Source organism: Lissotriton vulgaris, chromosome 3_1 (genome assembly GCF_964263255.1).
Source record: "Lissotriton vulgaris chromosome 3_1, aLisVul1.2, whole genome shotgun sequence".
Taxonomy (NCBI): Eukaryota; Metazoa; Chordata; class Amphibia; order Caudata; family Salamandridae; genus Lissotriton; species Lissotriton vulgaris.
The window spans coordinates 1249981844-1250000510 of record NC_141689.1 but is presented as its reverse complement, the minus strand read 5'-3'; the positions used below and the strand labels follow the sequence as shown (position 1 = coordinate 1250000510).

At 44.8% G+C, this 18667-nt stretch overlaps 1 protein-coding gene across 2 annotated transcripts in view; it reads right to left on the bottom strand.

Moving 5' to 3' along the window:
• GC (GC vitamin D binding protein) overlaps positions 1-18667 on the bottom strand; it is a 263059-nt gene that overhangs the window by 182563 nt on the left and 61829 nt on the right. For both annotated transcript variants that reach the window (XM_086961757.1, XM_086961756.1), the window contains exon 5: positions 14032-14164. In XM_086961757.1, the coding sequence (XP_086817883.1) occupies positions 14032-14164 (133 nt within the window). The remainder of the gene's footprint in view (positions 1-14031; positions 14165-18667) is intronic.

Sequence of the window (18667 nt, the reverse complement as noted above, 5' to 3'; positions counted from 1 at the left end):
CTGGAGCCTCGCGGGCTCCCAAGATCCAAATGTGGCCTCTTCGTTGGAGCGGCCCCCTATCAGGCGGGGGCCGCTCAAGAACTAATGTGGCCGCGCTCCCATGGACACTCACCAGGACTCTCGCTGGGGCTCCTCTTGGTGCTCTCTCCTCCCCGCCTTCCTCCCCGGCAGCGCCACTCACCAGCTGCTTCTCCGGGGCAGGGGGTTGCACCACGCTTCATCCGGTCCCCCATCTCGGGACCAGGACTTCGGAAGGCGGAGCCCTCGTGGCTCCAGGCTCATTCTTCTTCTCTCGGGGCTCCCTCTCGGTCACGGGAGCCCCACTGCGGCCACCGCCATCTTCTTCTCCGGTCTTCCTCTGGGCATGGGAGACCAGCAACACAGGCAATGGCTTCCCCCAGGCAGGGGGAAGCGGAAAACACGTCCTCCCGGCCCCACCCACAACCAGTCGGCGGGCCGGACCTCTTCTTCCGGTGTTTTCGCCCGGGCTGCGGCGGTGCTTTCACAGTGGCAGAACGAGGGGTGGGCACCCTCGAGGATAAAAATAAAAGTAGAAACGAGGTGAGCACCCGTTAGATAATTAAATAAATACCAGCAAAGTCGCAGGGTAGGCACCTGCCAATCCTCACGCAAAATGCATGACGCCGACACACTCGCACTACAGCAAAAAGCGCTCTCAAGCGCTATGGGACCAAATAAAGCGCTCTCCCACCGCTATAGGCAATAAAGCAGCCCCATGAGTGAAGGGGGCAGGAGAGCCAGGCAAAGGGGCCCCCAAAAGTCCTGGGCAGCAAAAATATGGAGCAAGCAGCGCCCAAGGAAAAAGGAAAGTCCTTCAGGTGTCCAACCCCATCCAGGGGCTGGGCAGGGCAAAGTCCCCCTATCAGCCCAGGCAAGGCAGAGGGGTCCCACAGAAGTCCTCCAGGCATCCAGGGGCTGGGCAGAGCCCGCCCCTGGCAGATTCAAGTCAGAAACAAGAACATTTTGGAAGGGGACACAGCCCCTTTTTATACTATAAAATCCTTTGTCTAGCAGGGTGCAGGCAGTGTGAGAACCAGCTAGAACTGGTTATAGGGAATTCCTTTCACTGGCCAGGCTAGGGACATCAGACGCACCCCAGGGGGTGGAGCCAGCATTGTGTGGGGAAAACCCAGCCTCATTCAGGACCCTCAAACTAGACGGTCAATCCACAAGCAGGCCCAGGCTCACTCCTCCCCTCACATCAGCATGCTAAGCACTCCATTCACCACCGGACAGGCCCTCCCAGACTCTTGGAGCCAGGCTCAGCAGCCAGCCTCAGCCAATCACACGCCAGGCACAAATTACACAAATATGCCAACTTCTAGAAGTGGCACTTCTACACTAGACACAATCATGCCGCATATATCATTACGCAGCATTCAATCTCACGAGTTCGCACATACCAAACTCGACCCTGCACCCCCCACACATCAGGAACTACCATGGGCATACATATTCCCCATTCATTCCTATGGGAGGGCAGGTCACTCACCACACATACACAGAGAGCTCACGCACTTTACACTGTACCACAGTGAAAAAGTGCGCAGAGGCCTAAAATCACCAACACCAGGTCACAGAAACAGGCTAGGAAAAAGCAAAAAGTTTCGGGGTGAACCTGCCAAAAAGGGCCGGGTCCAACAAAGGCCATGGATGTTTATATAGAGAGGATTGTTTGTGATTGTTCCCAATGTGCTGGGAGTGATAAGGTGCTAAAGTGTAGAACTCAGCCTATGATTATCAGGGAGCATTCTTGTGGTCCATGGGTTCATGCTGCCATCAATATTTAAGCGCCTGTGAAATTCAGGTCTCAAGACTGCTATGTTTTAGTTATTGTGCATTTGTATTCCAGGTGGACTGAGGTAAAGATTGTGAATTTCGTTGAATCACAAGTTGTCATAGCGTTTTTGGAAGAACTTTTTGATTGTGAGGGTTTTCCCATGTCTTTGTTATCTCATAATGGACTTCAGTTTACTTCTCATGTCTTTGAGAGGTTTTTGAAAGAAAGAAACATAAGACAAAAAAAGGCTGCATTATATCATCCCGAATGCAATGGTGTTGTGGAGAGATTTGTCAAAGTTCCGAAGGAAGCCATGCAGTTAGCAGTGACTTCTGGTGATGATTGGGTATCTTCTATCAAATGGAAAGTTCGCAAGTACAGATTCACTCCTCATTTGTCTACTGGCGTGTTATTCTTTAGATTATTTTAAAGGAAGAGCAGCTATCACAGACATGATTCCCTCGTGGGTAGCCTCTAGTAGGAACATTGTTGACAGTAATGTTTAAAGTACTGGTGAGGAAAGAGAATTGAGGTGTATGGAAAAGAGAAAGGAAGTGTTTGATGTGAGAAAAGCTGCAAAAAAACTCTTCTAGGTGTTAGTGATTGGGTCAGGGTGAAGTTACCTAGGAGGGGTGTTGGTATTTCAAAATTTGGTAAACCTTTGCAAGTTATTAAGCTGTTTAACAATGCTGCTAAGACCAGTGATTATAAGATATGTAACCTTGGCAGGGTTGCCAAGTGTCCTTCTCATGACTCTGCTTGTGCTGATGCTCCTATGCCTTGTCCTGCACCTCAAGCGGTGAGGAGGAGTTATTTGCGCATGAGGTCGATTCTTCGACTTTTGCAAGATTGTGTTCGCTCATTTTTTTATATTTTTTGTTTCTCTCATGTTCATTACATTTTCTTTCCTTTGTGTTAATGTTATAAGGGGGAAGATGATGTGGTATTCTGCACTTCTCTGTATTTGTTCCATGCAACTTGTGTCCTGTATCTTGCATTATGTAACCTGCCTTTGTTAAGGTTGCTAGGCTGTGATGTAATCTAGAATGCCTTCCTTAGTGAGAGAATGTTATCTTTCAATGTGTTGGCAGTTACTCTTGGCTGTTGGTGGCTGAGGTCTCTTGTACTTGGATGTACATTAAATTTGCTCCTGAAAACCTACCTACTCTGCGTCTCCTGCCTGCTTCTTGAGACTGGGGAACATCACCTATCACACGACCTGGGTTGTCCTAGTGTTTGCTGTGTTGGGAAGTTCGTAAACCAGCTAGAGGAGTTTGAATTCGTTGGGTGAGCCACGACATGGTGAGAAGTGTCTGGCAAATGAGTAAACAGTGCAGTACGATCCATGATTGGTTGTTTTGGTTTACTTGTCAGACCTTAGTACAGTGCACTGAGTGTACCTAGGGCATGTAAACCAAATACTGCTGGTGGGCTTGCAGCACTGGTTGTGCCACCCACAGAAGCAACCTGTAAAAGTGTGTCTCAGGTCTGCCATTGCAGTGCCTGTGTGCAGTCTGGTACTGCCATGTTGACTGGGCAAGTGCACCCACTTGCCAGTCCCTAAACCTTCCCTTTTCTGCATATTAGTTACCCCTATGGTAGGTTGAAGGGCAGGGTGCATTGAGGGGTAAAGGTAGGACAAGCCCGGATGTGTGTGGCATGTCCTAATTGTGAATTACAGCCATTTCCGTTTTTCACTATTGCAAGGCTACCTATTCCTGTTAGGCCAGAATGGGCAGTTTGATTATTACAGCTTATAATCCTAACTGATTCAGGGAACTAGGTAGAAATTCGAGTTTAGTATGCCTGAACTGAGAATGATAAAAAACATCATTTAGTGAAGTTGGTTTTAACATTCTGTGTTTGAAAATACCACTTTTAGAAAGTAGGTATTTTCTGGTCTAACCATCCAATCCTGCCTCTGCTTGGTTGTGTATTCCTTGTCTGGAGTTTGAGTGACAGGGGTTGGGGGATGCCAGGAGACAGAGTGAGTCAGGACAGGGCTGAATAGAGAGATGTACATGCAGATGGGAGGGAGGAGTTGCACCTGGGACCTGAATAGGGTTGTGCCTTCCCTCCACAATGCTGGCTCCACCGCCTGTGGTACGTCTGATGTCCCTGGCCTGCACTGTGAAAGGAAAGAAGGAGTCTTGTCAACAAGTGATCCAGGACTGACCAGAACTGGTTTGGACTAGGCAAAGGAAACTCTGCCTTCAGAGAACAAAGGGAAAATGAGTATAAAAGAGGGGACCCAAACCCCAGAATTTTAGATCACTTTTGGGAAACAAGAAGAACCTTTGCTGAGGAGAGGAACAAGAAAAAACTGAGAAGGAGACTGTCCCTAAGCTGAGTTTTGTTTGGGGGATTGGCCTACAGTGGTTACCTGACTGCCAAAGAAAGGACTTTGTGCTACTTTCAAATCAACTTGTAAAGGATCTCCAAGTGCTTGAGATAGAGCTTGCCTCCTGCTAAAGTCTTAAGAACAACAGACTTCACCAACCAGCTCCCCTGCCTTCTCTTGCTGGGAACTGAAGTGCCTTCTGTTGAGCTAGGCCTTCTGAGAGACTGCGAGTCGCTGGGAGCTGAAATCGGGATTAAAAAAAAGAAGCGTGTCACCGCCGCAGCCGTTGTCGTCGCATCACCGGAGAACAGTGTCACCATCGCAGCAGATGCCGTTGCATCACTAGCGAAGCGTGCCACCTCTGCCGCTGTCGCCATCGCATCACCCGAAGCACCTCGCATCACTGGAGAAGAGTGTCTCCATCGCAGCAGACGCCGTCGCATCACCAGAGAAGTGTGTTGCAGGGCCTGTCGCGGCTCAGAAGAACCGTTGAGTCACCGCACGGCCGTCGGGCATGCACGCATCGTGTTGCATCAAGAAGAAGACGCCATTTTGGTTCATTACACCGGATCTTCATCGCATCATGGCGTTGCTGGTCGCATCGCTGCGGAATCGCGTGAAGAAACCGACGCATCAGCTCCCCACACGGAGAAGAACGGACGCATCCCCTACGCAGCAGTAGGGACCCGATGCATCACCGTTCTTGCGTGTAAGGAACCGACGCATCACCTTCCCTGCAACACTTTTGTTGTATAGCGTTACACATCCAAAGGTACATTGAACTTAAAGTGTCGCATTTCACATCTAAAGAGAACTAAGCTAATTCAACCATTCTAAAGTACAGTTTGTGGATTTTTGTCGTTAGTGGTCTTGTATTAAGTCTATATATAAATACTTCTTTTGATACTACAACTTTTGTGGTGTCCATCTGTAGTTTTGTCACTGGGTTACTGAATGTGTTCATAAATGCTTTACACACCGCCTCAAGATAAGCCTGTCTTCTCGTGCCAAACTACCATGGGGTTAAGCAGGGGTTATTTTAGAAGTGTACCCACTTACTTTGACTAGACACAATGGTCCCTATTAGGACAAAGATACCTACCTCTGCCAACTAGAGACCCCCAAATCTAACAAAGAAGAAGGTACAAGAGATTATGGGCTACTAAAGATCCATTGCTCAAAGAGGTTGTGGAGATGGCAAAAGTGATAGAGGAGTATCAGGGATGTATGAAGGAGTTAAGCAAAAGAGAGAAATGTGGTGGAGAAATGGCAATACTGAGTAGTGATAGACAGTCCAGAGAGAGATGTCAATAAGGTGTCTAAAAGTAGCAATCAAGAGGGTACACTGACCATTTCAAGAAACGAAGTGAGAGTGTACTCAATATGGGAGCACGTATCAAACTTTTGATTTCAAACAATTTTTTGTGGTGAATAAGGACAGCAGGTAGTGGGGTTGCAAAGGTCATTATGCACGAATGTGTAGAGAAGGCAACAAACCCGGCAAAGAGAATACTAACTCCAGAGTAGATGTAGTGGTGGTGGCTGAAGAAGTCAAATATGGTGATAGGATCTAGATGATAGTGAGGGAAATTAAAAGAAGAATTTTGAAGGAGACAAAAGAAGAATGTCAAGACCCACGGCTGAATTTGGGGTATGTGGGTGTAAAATAGAATTGATTATAGACTCAGGGTCTATGTACACAATAATTCCTGGAACATTGTTTAGAACAAACAGGAGGGATGTCACATTGTTACCCAAATACATAAGACCAGGGGGTTATCAATATAAACCTATAGATATCTTGGAATACATGATAGGTACCATACAGTTTGGAGCACGTCAAATAGAATGTAAGGTGTATGTATCGGTTGATGGTTCTCCCATTTTAGGATGGATGCACAAATTTGATCTCAATATAATGTTTAATCCCTGGGCACCTAATCAAATTATGGTGGTGGAAGAGGAACAACTACAAGATATATTGAAGAGTGCACGAAGAGCATTCGATAAAACCCTTGGATGTTTAAAAGGGTATGTAAATAAAATAATTATAAAGGAGTATGCCATGCCGATACATCACAAACTGAGAAGAGTGTCATTGTCAGTGAGAGATAATGTTAAGAAATTGTTAAATGATATGTTGGAGGGAGGGACCTGTGGAAGCCTCTACATGGATTGCTCCTGTTGTAATTACTCAAAAATCAGATGGGCATTTGAGGTTTTGTGTGGATCTGAGAACATTAAACCATGATATTGTGGTTGAGACGTTTCCACTTCCAAATATTAACAAACAGTTATCTTCTGTCAAGGGTGGTAAGTATTTTTCAGTTAGATTTGAGAAGTGCTTCCCATCAGATTATGTTACATGAAGATTCCAGGGGGTAGATTTTCAAACATTTTCAAACATTTTGGACTGGGTTAGCGTCACAAAAGTGGCACTAACTAGCACAAAATGTTTTTGGGGAATTTACTTTGGACTGGAAAGTATCCTAAAAGTAGAGCAAAGCAGCGCAAAGCACTGCTTAGCGTTACTTAGCACCAAAGGGCCATTACATGGGTTGTACAAGGATATTCCCATGCAACCACCCATGCTTTTTGACGCAAAACACTATCTACAAACAATTGTAGACAGGGTTTAGTTCCAAAAGTTAACGCTACTTCAAAGGAGGCACTAACAAGAGAAATGTTTTTGTTTCTCCTTTTTTTCCGACTTTGTATGTGTGCTGCGCTGTGGAAAAAGCTTTAAAATTGGCCTAGGTATGGTATCTTGTACAGGAAGGGTATCCTTCCTGTACGGTTGTATGACGGTACGACGCGTACCGTCACAACGCGTGCTTTTACAACGCGTCCCTTACAACGCAAGTCGTTACCACGACTTGCGTTGGGGGTGCGGATTGAGAATAGTATAATTTACTATTCTAACACCAGTCCCCGTGGACAATAGGGAAGGTGTTGGAATAGTAAATATACTATTCTTAATCCTCTAGCGCCCTCCAGCGCAAGTCGTGGTTATGACTTGCGTTGTAACGGACGCGTCGAAAAAGCACTGCGGAGTAAAATCCGCGACGTAAAGGATGTTCCCCTTCCTGTACAAAATCTATTCTAGACTCATGCATACACCCTAGCACTATGGCGCTAAGGTGTGTGTGTGTGGAGCTCAGTAGCTGAAATCCGTTCGGGTGCTAGGGAGTGGGGAGGAGATAGCCATTTCTCTGAAGATATGGTGCTCTCCTGCTCCCTCTCTGTCACACAACGCAGCCTCTTTGGGTGCTGCGCTGTGTTGCATGACTTTTTTTAAAATCTGCCTAGAAGTCTTTAGCAGCATTTATAACAAGAGAAGGTACGTTTCAATGTACTTGTATGCCGTTTGACTTGGCGTCAGCTGCAAGTGTGTTTCAGGGGATGATGTCACAAATGTTTGAGGTTATGAGAAATGTTTTCAAGATGTTATACTGATAGTTGGAGAAACTGTGGAACAACCCAATTTCAATTTGAAAATGGTGTTCAAGAAGATGGGGGAAGCTGGTTTAACACTAAGTGAAGAGAAATGTATATTTTTAATGGAACAAATTGAATACTTAGGGTGCATCATAGCAAATGGAGGAATCAAGCCCAAGTTTTGTTTGCTGGAAGCAATTAAATTGGCCCCCTTCCCTAAAGACCAAGAACAATTAATATGATTTTTAGGTCTTATAGAATATTATGCAGAATTTGTGAAGACATTGGCGGACAGAAAGGAGATTTTAAGAAAATTCCTACGAAAGGGAAACAGATTTGTGTGGGAGGAGGAACAACAAATATGTTTTGAAAACATTAAAGAGGAAATTTGTGATGCAGGTATTTTGACAGCTTTCAATACTAAATTGAAGTCAGTACTGACTGTATCTCCTGGTGCAACAGGATTTTTTGTTTAATTTTTAAAAACCTTTATTGGTAAAAGTCAGGCACATACAGGGCAATGCACAATGTATGATGAGAGAGCATGAACTCAAGAGTGCATCTAAATACATATCATCAAAACAGTGCTACAATGCGATAGAAGACTGTTAGAGCCTACCAGAGTGTTCAAGCGGGCTTGCGGTAGCCCATGAGGTCCAAAGTGCTCCTTTTAATCTTCAGCACTCGGCTAAGTCCATTAAAGCTTCATGAAGCATAAAGAGTGCCACTGTGCATCCAATAGAAAGAAGGGAAGAAGGAAAGGGGAAGGGAAGGAAAAAAGGGGGGGGAGCCTCAGACCTGCTATAGGGGCACTGATGGTGAAGGGGGGCCTCCAGCCAGTGGGTGACACCCCAAAGTGCTTAACCTCCTACTCATCCACCGCAGGGAAAAGGACCCGGTCGCCATTCAGTGCTTGTAAAATTTGTTGCAGGGGCTCCCAGATATCGAGGGGTCGCACCTGCGGGGGCATCAGGCCCCAGTACTCAGACAACTGTGTATGGCAAAACGTTGCATCTGACAGCCAGTCACCCCTCGGCGGCCTGCGCCGATGGCCCCAACACATCACCATGCGCCTCTTTGCCAACAACAGCATCATAGCAGTAAGTCTCCTGATATTCTTTGGTAGGGTTTTAACGTAGCACAGCAGGGCAACCAGGAGGTGCACTCCACTCTGTAATCCAGCATATCGTCCAGAACATCAAATACACATCCCCAGAAGTTCGCAACATCTCGGCACTCCCAGGTCAGGTGCAGAAACGAGGCCTCAGACATTCCACATTGCACACAGCGCGCCTCCTCAATTAGCCCCTCTCTGCACATCCATACTGGGGTTTATAGAGTTGATGAAGAAAACTTGAAGTGGACTAGTCGATGTCTGTAATTGGGTGATAATTCTTTAGATTGCGTGCAGCAGTAGGCCTACACACCTTCCTCAAACGACGTACCCAAGCACTCCTCCCAGGCAGCCTGAGCCCGGGGTGCAACTACAGGACAGTCCTGCTGCATACCTGTATACAGGCATGTTATAAGTTTGCGTGGGGAGGGTTGGATAAAAAAGCTTCCAACACCTGGAACGAGGGAGGAGCTAATGGGAACAAGGCAAACCTGGCCCTCATGGCCGCACGAAGCTGGAAATAAGTCATCCTGTCCAGGAGTCCCTTATGCTCCACACCCATTGTGGCGTCCAGGTCAATAAAAACCCCTCCAGGAAATGCCCGCCCGAGGATGTGTATCTGCAACTTGCACAGCCGGCGGCAGATCACCGCCTCTCCCGGAAAAGGCAACTTTGGGTGGCCCGTAATCGGCACAGAGCGTGCAAATAAAGTGTCCATACCTGCACGTTGGCACAGCTTCTGCCATGCCCATACCGTGCTGCCAACCGTGTCTATCCCGGCCTGCGGGTGGCTCTGCGTGTGGAATAGCAGCATTGGCAGTGGAATTAGGTCCGACAGGTCAAACTCGGGGACCGCGTTCACCAAAAACGGCGTCAAAAACACCCAGTGGAATTCGAATTGCGCCTGAGCACAGGAGTGATATAGTTCCATGTCCGGTGGCCCCAGGCACAATGGGATTAGGAGCTGTTTTGTCTCAAATTCATGTGAAAAAAGAGAAAATGGTTTCTTTTGCAACAAGCACCCTTACGCACTCAGAAAAAAAATTATTCTGCAATAGAACATGATGATTTGGCTTCTGATTAGGGTGCGAGTATGGAGCTGAACACTTGGCTACTCGTCTAAGCACCTTGGGGTCCACACACCTACACCGGATACCGTTTCATGTGAGGAGTGCGCTATACAAATCACTATAACATAACACCTGAATGGTATACCTTTAATAGTGACCATCAGTCAGGATAATGTGTCTGCGCATCTTTTCATGGTGCAAAAACGAATTTAATGGAGCTCATCTCCTTAAAGTTTGCAATGCTCTTTGCTTACCAAATAGCTCATATTTAAAAGTAGTAAAGAACTTCAATATAAAATAAAATATGGATTTATTTATGTAAAGGATTGTTCTTTTTAGAACATGTGGTCTTTCACTTGGGCAAATAGAGTGACAAGTTGCCATTCCATGCTAACTCGCCTCCACTGCTCCCAAGCTACAATGGGGGGGGGGGGAGGCTCCACTATTCACCCATTAATGGCCAAGGTCGGGTCTGGTGGCTCAGTGGACTAATGCATCCATAGCATGGACCTGTGTTCGATCTCATGGTCACATGTTCAAATCCTATAATAAAATTAGTACCATTAAGTTGGGAAACAATAAACATCTGCTTTTCAGCACCAAGATGCCTACGGGTGAACGTGCGCTCTACAAATACAAATGTTCTGTTCTGTTATATGAGTTGGAGCAAGGTCTTGACATCTCAAGGTTGAGTTGCTGCCATTAGCTAACTCCAATCTCTCTTTTGGGGAGAATAGGACAGCACCCCTGCTCGTCGCCCACCTCACAGTTTCCATGCAGAATTATGAAAAGGTCTGGTATGCTGTGGCAAACCTTATCTTTCATCTGCTGGCTGCTCTTCCTACTCCTCCATCAGCCCCTGTCCCTAAAGCAGGAAGACACATACATAACAGCATTGATCCCTCTAACTAGAGGGCAGGCTAAAAGCACCCCATCCAGGAACAGACTTGGCCCTTTGGCTGCAATGCTTTCTGGGCGTCATGAGGACATCAGGGACAAGTGCACGTCGAATCCTGAGATCTAGACGCAAACTATACTATGATTGTAGGATGCACATACCTTGCTTTGTGTACACAGTGATGCAGTACCGGTAATGTTATCATAAGTGCAACTTGTACCGATGCTTAGATTATATCTAACAGAAAAGACAAAATGCAGCGGGTCTGGGTGTCCATGTTTTGCACCCGGGACACTGTGGTTTTACAGAAGGGGGCACAGGTGCTTGTGCAGATCCCTATGTAATAAAGATTGCACCAGTGCATATACATCTCCTGCGCTATCTGAAGAGGGAGTTCCTTCATTCGCATGGTGGCATGACCCATGTAAATGAAGAAAACACTATCTCTGCGTCCATGGTTATAATGGACACAGGAACAGAGGCAAAGAGGCAGTCAGGAGTAGCACTGAATGTGCTCTACAAAATGGAGGCACTGTGGTTATGCCCTCTGAGTGCAGCCGTCGGGCAGGGGAAACTGAGTGCCATTGCCATGATCCCCCCCACAGGCATTCACTCACTGCACTGGCCGGTAGGGACAACTCTGTCTCCTCTTTGAAGTACAGGCTGATGTCTTCTGCACTGCCTGCACAGTGAAAGTCAGAGCAACTGCTTCAAGTACGACTTTGCTTCTGCCCTAGGGACAGCACATTATGTGAAATATGGCTCCATGTCCCTGTTTCTGCCCAGTGCGCCTTAATTAAAGATGTGCAGTGGAGCAAACAGGGACAGTAATTTACTGCACATGCCCTCACTTCTACGTTTAGCCTTATTTGAGCTCTTTTATTCCTCATTTAGAAGGCTGTGGTATATCTAAATATATATTTCCAGGATGGCTTTTCCTTTTGTAGGTACAAACATAAATGGTTGTTGTTGATATGTAATGTTTGAAGTGTTTCTTTGAAAGGGTATGTTCATTGCTTTGCTCTGCAGAATGGTTTCTGGTTATTTGCTGTATCTTGTACAAGGGGCTGGTGTAGTTTTATCTGAACAGATCTAGTGCACCGACTTCAGCGCCTTGAGACCCTCGCGGGTGAGTAGTGCGCTCTATAAATTTCGTGATTGATTGATTGATTAATCATCCTCTCTCATGATATAGTTGGCAGCCTCTGGTGGAGGCACATCTGCCATCTTAGGATTCCCACGCTCGAATCTCCTCTGGTAACACTTTTATTCTGCACTACTGTTATCATTCACGAACAAAGACACTTATCCCTCTTGTCCTGTCTGCTGGAGGGGGCTTGACTTTTATGAGATACCATATGGACGCCAGCAGTCAGACGACTTCTCTTACCATTCCCAAGTAGGAAAAACAAGCTTTGGAAAAGCCAATGGGTCTCACCTATACAAGAGCTATTGCCTTTATCAATGGCTTTTAACCATTTTGTAGAGCACTGATGCTGTTCAGCAATGCTGAAAGTCAGAAAAAAGGTGCTATAACACGGCCAGTACTGGTCGCGTGATATCTCTTTTTTTATATGGCTACAACATAGTCTACCGCTTTTTGAGCCAGATGTACGACTGGCAAAATAGCGCATCGCAAATTGAGAGTCATTTGCAAATCACAATTTGCAAGGCGCTGTTTTGCATGTATAACAGTGTGGTTTACACTGTTTGCATTTCCAAAATCAGGTTGCATATTGCGAGGTCCTTGATTATTAATGAGCCTCTCGCAATTTGCGAGCCCAGGGGATGACAGGCCCTCCCAGGGGTGGTGATCTGCTGGGCTCAGCAGACCACAATGTCTGGGACTGCTTTTTTAATAAAGCAGTTTTTTGTTTTTTTTAACTGCAGCCCGTTTTCCTTAAAGGAAAACGGAATGCATTTAAAAAAGAAAAATTAAACTTTTCAGTTTAATTTTTTTAAGCACAGGCAGTGGTCTCTGGGACCCCTGCCTGCTCTTAAAAATATTTTCCAACATACTCACAAAGGGGAAGGGGTTCCCTGCGAGTGTTTTGCGGCCGCAAATGCGGTCGCAAAACACTAGTACATAGCATGTTGACTCGATATTAGGAAGTGACGCTCCTTCCTAATAGTGAGAGTTGAAAATGCTACTTTGTGAGTCAGTGACTCGCAAAATAGCAGTTGTATATGCTATTACCCTGTTATTGTGGCCGCAAATGGGAGGTTCTCCGGTTTGCAGCCGCAAACAAAGGTTGTACATCTGCCCATTTGCTCTAACTTTCAGGCATGCTGCACAGCAATGCTTGTTCTCTGAGGAAAGTTCCAATCTCAGGTGTGACCAGAGATTGAGGGGGGGAGGGGGGAAGGGGGTTGAGTCCTTGTATCAGAACCAGAGGTATCAAGGTTTGTCGGAGGGGGTGCTGGCGGCCAAACCAGAACACGAGGGCTGGGATCTAGGACCAGGAATGGGTGGCATACTCTGCTGCAGGATGTACAGAACAGGAGGGCTGGCAGGAGTAACAATTGGGGTGGTGATTGAGGCCAGGGGTATTAATATAGAGATGCAGATATATATTTGACTAAATTCCATGCATTAGTATCTCGCCCAGTTCTTTTTTTTTTGTTGAAATCTGGGATTTGTAGTTTATTGTTGATCCCACCATAAAATCGGGATTGCAGCCCTCAGAATGCAGATAATTAATCTAGACTGCCTGAACAACTCACTCATTGAGCTTGGGCACTTGTGGGCTCTGGGGATGGTAGAGAAAAGTAATTTAGAGCTGCAATGACGCCCAACAAACTCCTGATGCCAGCAATCACAACTACTAGAAAAAGAAACGCTCTAAGAATTGGAAGCAATAAAAAGTTATGTTTTTTAAAAGGCAGCATGGCACAGCCTGAGCTGGCACTGCTTCATAGCATTTTTTCTGGCATGGTAGGCAAGCAGTGAAGTGGGAAGGAGTATAGTGGTCAGTAACATGCAGAGTGTGTGGGTGGGAGGGGAAGAAGAAATAGTACCTCCATTAGGGTTCGAGCAGCGGACAGACAATGATTAAGTTGAATCTATCTGTGGTTGGTCCATGCACCACAGAAAGGAAAGGAAGTGATGCTTGGCATGCACTGACCAATTAAGAGACAGAAGAGAGACAAAGAAGCCAATGAATTGTAAGCATTGGTCAGGCTCTAAGCCCATTACTCAACTTGCAAGTGAGAGTGCATGTGCTAGTGCATGCTCACGCAGGCGAGAGCTAAAAAGTGAGGCCTCTGATGTGTCCATAGCAAGCTCAAGTGATTACATATTGTTAGATTAAAACAATGAATCAGATAGCACAATTAAAGATTCAAGGAAAATGTAAACCAAGGCCATACCTGCTTAGCAAAGCACCCCATTGGCTTCTTTGAAGAACAGCAAGTTGCGGCCATTTTGATGAAACTCTCTGTAGAATTTATCATCACCAGAAGTGGGGTCTGTGCATAGTTACTTGAATATTCATATAAAAATCTAGATAACAAAAAGCATTCAGTTAGCTAATGGATAGTAGCAACCCCATTTTTGTCCTGGAATTTACCAATGAAGAAGTTTGAAATTACCGATAACAGTACGACAAACTGGCTTTACAATACCAATGTGCCTTTTATTTGGAAACATAGTCAATATCAATTTGCAAAAACAACATTGCCTCCATCAGAAGGAATGGGTGGCATTGACCTAAGCCACATAATCGTGGATGGTGAACAGGTCACTCCCCATTGTGTAACAAAACTGAAAGGTGACAAATCACATAGACCATTATACCGTTTAAAACATGTTTCTTTCTCATGTAAAAGCAGAGCAAAACTACTGAAAGCCAAAAAAAGCATTTTATATAATCAGGCAATCTTTCTATCTATTTTTCCATCTGTAATGCATTTCTCTGTTAGCAGGAGACAGGGGCCTATCACTGGCAAGTGAATTGGATAGATAAGAAAACTAGGGGCATATTTACGAGGAAACTTTTGGAGCGCAGCCTTAAGCCAAGATTGCTAACGCTGCGCTCTGACAGTTTCCACATGCAGGAATGTGCTGTATTTACAAGAACGCGGTGCACCCCTGCATTTCCTCTAGCGCTGGTACTAAATTTAGCTGCCTAGCGATCAAATGCAGGCCCCCTTGGATTATCGGGCAAGGGTGCCTGTGTTGCAGGGAATTATTGTTTATGTGCAGGAATAAACAACCGGTAATGGCGATTTGTAACGTCTATGTGTGCTGCTTCATGCAGCAAGCATAGAAGTTGCAACTTGTCATTTTTTAATGATTGTTTATGTGCAAGAAGGCACATCTTCCTGCACATGAACAATCACTAGTGGCGATTTGCTGTTTCTATGTGTGCTGTAGAATGCAGCACATGTAGAAACAGCAAACACGTGGAGAAATAAATCATTTATCCTCATTTTGCCAGGTTAAGACCAGGTGTTCTCTGGTTTTATTTTGGGTGCTGGCCCATATTTAAGCCACCCTTTTAAATAGGGGGCACCATCAAAAAGCAGTGGGTGTTGCAGCGGAACGTCCACCGCAACATCTATTGCACATCCCTTTCACGTTAAGTGCTGCATGAAAGGGGGCCTTATTCACAAGGCTGAGTACAGCCAAGTTAAGTGGCTTAATGCCGCCTTGTAAATAGGGTGAATGGCTTATAACCACCAGAAAGTCGGTAAAAGTGGCGTTCTGGTGGCGATATTCCCTTGTAAATATGGCCCCTAATTTCCTTCGGCAACCCAACAGCTACACTGCCTATCTGCTAGGTTTATGTTATACAAACACCAAATTCTTATATGCTTAATATTTGACACTGGATTCGGACATCTTAATGAAACATACTGATGTTCAAAGAACAGTGGAGCAGACATATGAGGGCTATTCACAAAGACATTTTGGAGAATATTAAAGGAGCACTACAGTATTGAACTTTTAACTATTCTTACATGCTAATGTGAATTCACCTCAAAACACCTAAAATAGGAATGTTCAGGGAACATTGCTAAATAATTAATACAAATAGAAAGAACTATATTCTCTTTACAGTTTTATTATTACTCCCTTATTATGGTTGTGAAATGTTGGTGTAGATAAATGTTCCCGATGCAACGCCTGTAGTTCAAATTCATAAGCCACAGATCTCCTGATGATTTCGCCCTCCAACCTATGCCTGCTCTGAACCATAAACATAAACAAAATTCTGAGAATACATAACCTTGGGCGGTAACCAGCTTAGCAGACTTAGGGCCTCATTTACGATATTTTGACGCACGGCAGTGCATCAAACCTTCCTGCTGTGTTTCTGTGCGTCAAAATAGGCCAGCTGGGGGGATGATTGTTTTTGTGCAGGGAGGGACACCTTCCTTTAAAAAACAATAATTAAAGTAATTTTCCACTTTCTATGCTTGTTCACAATGCAGCACACACAAAGAGGTAAAAACGAGGAGAAATAAAAAGTATTTCTCCTCGTTGCTTCTATTTATGTATCCCCTAGGGAGGAGTAGGCCTAGGAATCTGATGCAATCCCAGGTTTACAAAATGTTGTAAATCTGGAACTGTGTCACATCCATGGATGTTGCGTGGGCACACCCACAGCGACACCATGGGACAACCCTTTCACGCAGAGTTATGTGTGAAATGGAAATATATTTACAAGGCCATAAAAAGTCATGCAGGGTGACTTTACATGACCTTGTAAATATGGGGAAGCCCATTGCCCTTCCGGTGCATTAATAAAAGTGATGCACCTGCGGCGCAATGGGCTTGTAAATAAGACCCTTGGTTCATAAGAAATACCATAACGGGTTCTGCACAGCTGATCAAAGATGCCAGCTTTCTAAAAACATAAAATGCACACTTATCTCTCGCACCTCCTAAACCACTACACTGCTAAGTGCTGTGTGTTATGACAAAATAACTTCAGATCACTGGTCATCATGCACGACATAAAAATACGCCCCACATCAAAACAAAGGCAACAACACCCTTTCAGCCTCATGTACACATTGTAGTGTGCTACACGTAGGCAAGCACTTCAGTGCCCCACATTGGAGTATTAAGCAATGTATAATTTTACAGTGTAGTACAACCAATGTTCTATCACAAATTGATAGACTATTTTGTCAAACCCCAACAACTCTAAAATTGGCCAAAAGTGAATGTGTAATGAATATTTCAATAATATGCAGTCACGTGTTGTTCAAAAAAGCAGAAACAGGTGGTGTCAAAATGTCCCACACATAAGAGACAGTCATAATCCACTTTCCTTCGGGGGTCCCCAAGATTGGCCATATCTTCAAGTGTATGTATAACCTGCTCAGTCATATCTTAAGCATGATTGGTGCGAACATACAGGTGCAGGTAATATTAAAATAGCCCACTCTTAACAACGTGCCAAAACCAACCCTTCTTTAGAAAACATCGATTCTCCCCTTAAATTTGAACCATACCCGCATTTAAATTCTTCTGTCAAAGCGATGAGGGAATCAAGTGTACGCAAAACGGGCTCACTAATGGCCATATGTATCATAGTTCCGTTTTGCGATTCCTAAATAGCGATTCTTAAGGAATCGCTATTTAGGTATCGTAAAATGGTATGTATGAAGAGATTCGCTTTTTTTTAGCGATTCCTTAATCTTCCTTAATTGTGAATTCGCATTTTGCGAATTCGCAATTAAGGAATAATTTTCAATGCATTCCTATGGGCCAGGAGGCCCATAGGAATGATTGCGAAATAATTCTCAAATTGCGAATTCGCAATTTGCTAATCGCAATTTGAGAATTATTGCAAGGGTTCAGGGGTGTCTCAAGGACACCCTGCTGCACCCCTGTAAATTACATGTCTGTGTATATGTCGCACATACATGCCCAATGGGCATGTATGTGCGTCATATGTCACCCTAACAAATGCACAATTGTGCATATTTACAAGAAATCGCAAATTACCACCAACTACAAGTTGGTGGTAATTTGCGATTTCTAAACCTGAAATCGCAAGTCTTAAAAGCTTCATACATAGCATTTAAGGAATCGCAAAATTGTGATTCCTTAAATGCTTAAGCAAAATAAAGAATCGCAATTTTTTGCGATGCCTTATTTTGCTAATTGTTCTTACATTCAAAAATCGGTAATAAGGCCGTTTGCGATTCGCTAAGGCCGAAATTCTGCGAATTTCGGCCTTAACGAATCGCAAAAAGCTTGATACATATGGCCCTAGGGATCTCGTTCACAAACCTCCAAAAGGAGGTCAGATTAAAGTTTCAAAAGTGATCTATGAACGTGACTACTGTATTTTATATAATTTCACCAGAGTGACAGCAAAATGTAGTTTGGGTGTCTAGATCTCTAGGTGTTGTCCTTGCCACCCCGAAAATAGTACAGCGATGTAACAGTGGTTGTTCCGTTTCCATCACCTAAGGAGCCAATGAAATGTGATTACATTTTAATTTCGCCCAAAAAATAGCCATTATTTCACGAAGGACAAGGGGCGTCATGTGAATGCAATAACTGATTGTCCTTTATTTTCACTTATTTACATTTTACCCTTGGAAGTGAACACACTGGGCACAGGTTAATAACTTAGGGTACCTACATTCAAGTTAGTTGCCCAAAAAACACCATCTGAGCTCACGTTTCTCACCTACGATTTAAGCCCAAGATACTTTTTAATAGATCTCAGATCAAACTAAGAATAAAGAAAAAAATTCCAGTGTATGGATTGTCCACAGCACTAAATTTAAGGGGTGTGAACATAGGCTTTCTCAGGCAAGGTAGTTCGTGGCCATTTTGAAGATGTGAATTTCTGCATGAAGTTCAGGGACCGTGACGACTGGAGCAGCAGGGGGTAAGGGACATTCTCTCCCACGCACTGTAGGTCAGAACCGCTGGTCAAGGTGCAACAGGCCAACAGACAGGCTGGCGCCAACATGGACCTTAAGAAACACAAAAGGCAGGGGAAGCTGGACGCACGAGACGAAGGGCAGAAACAGT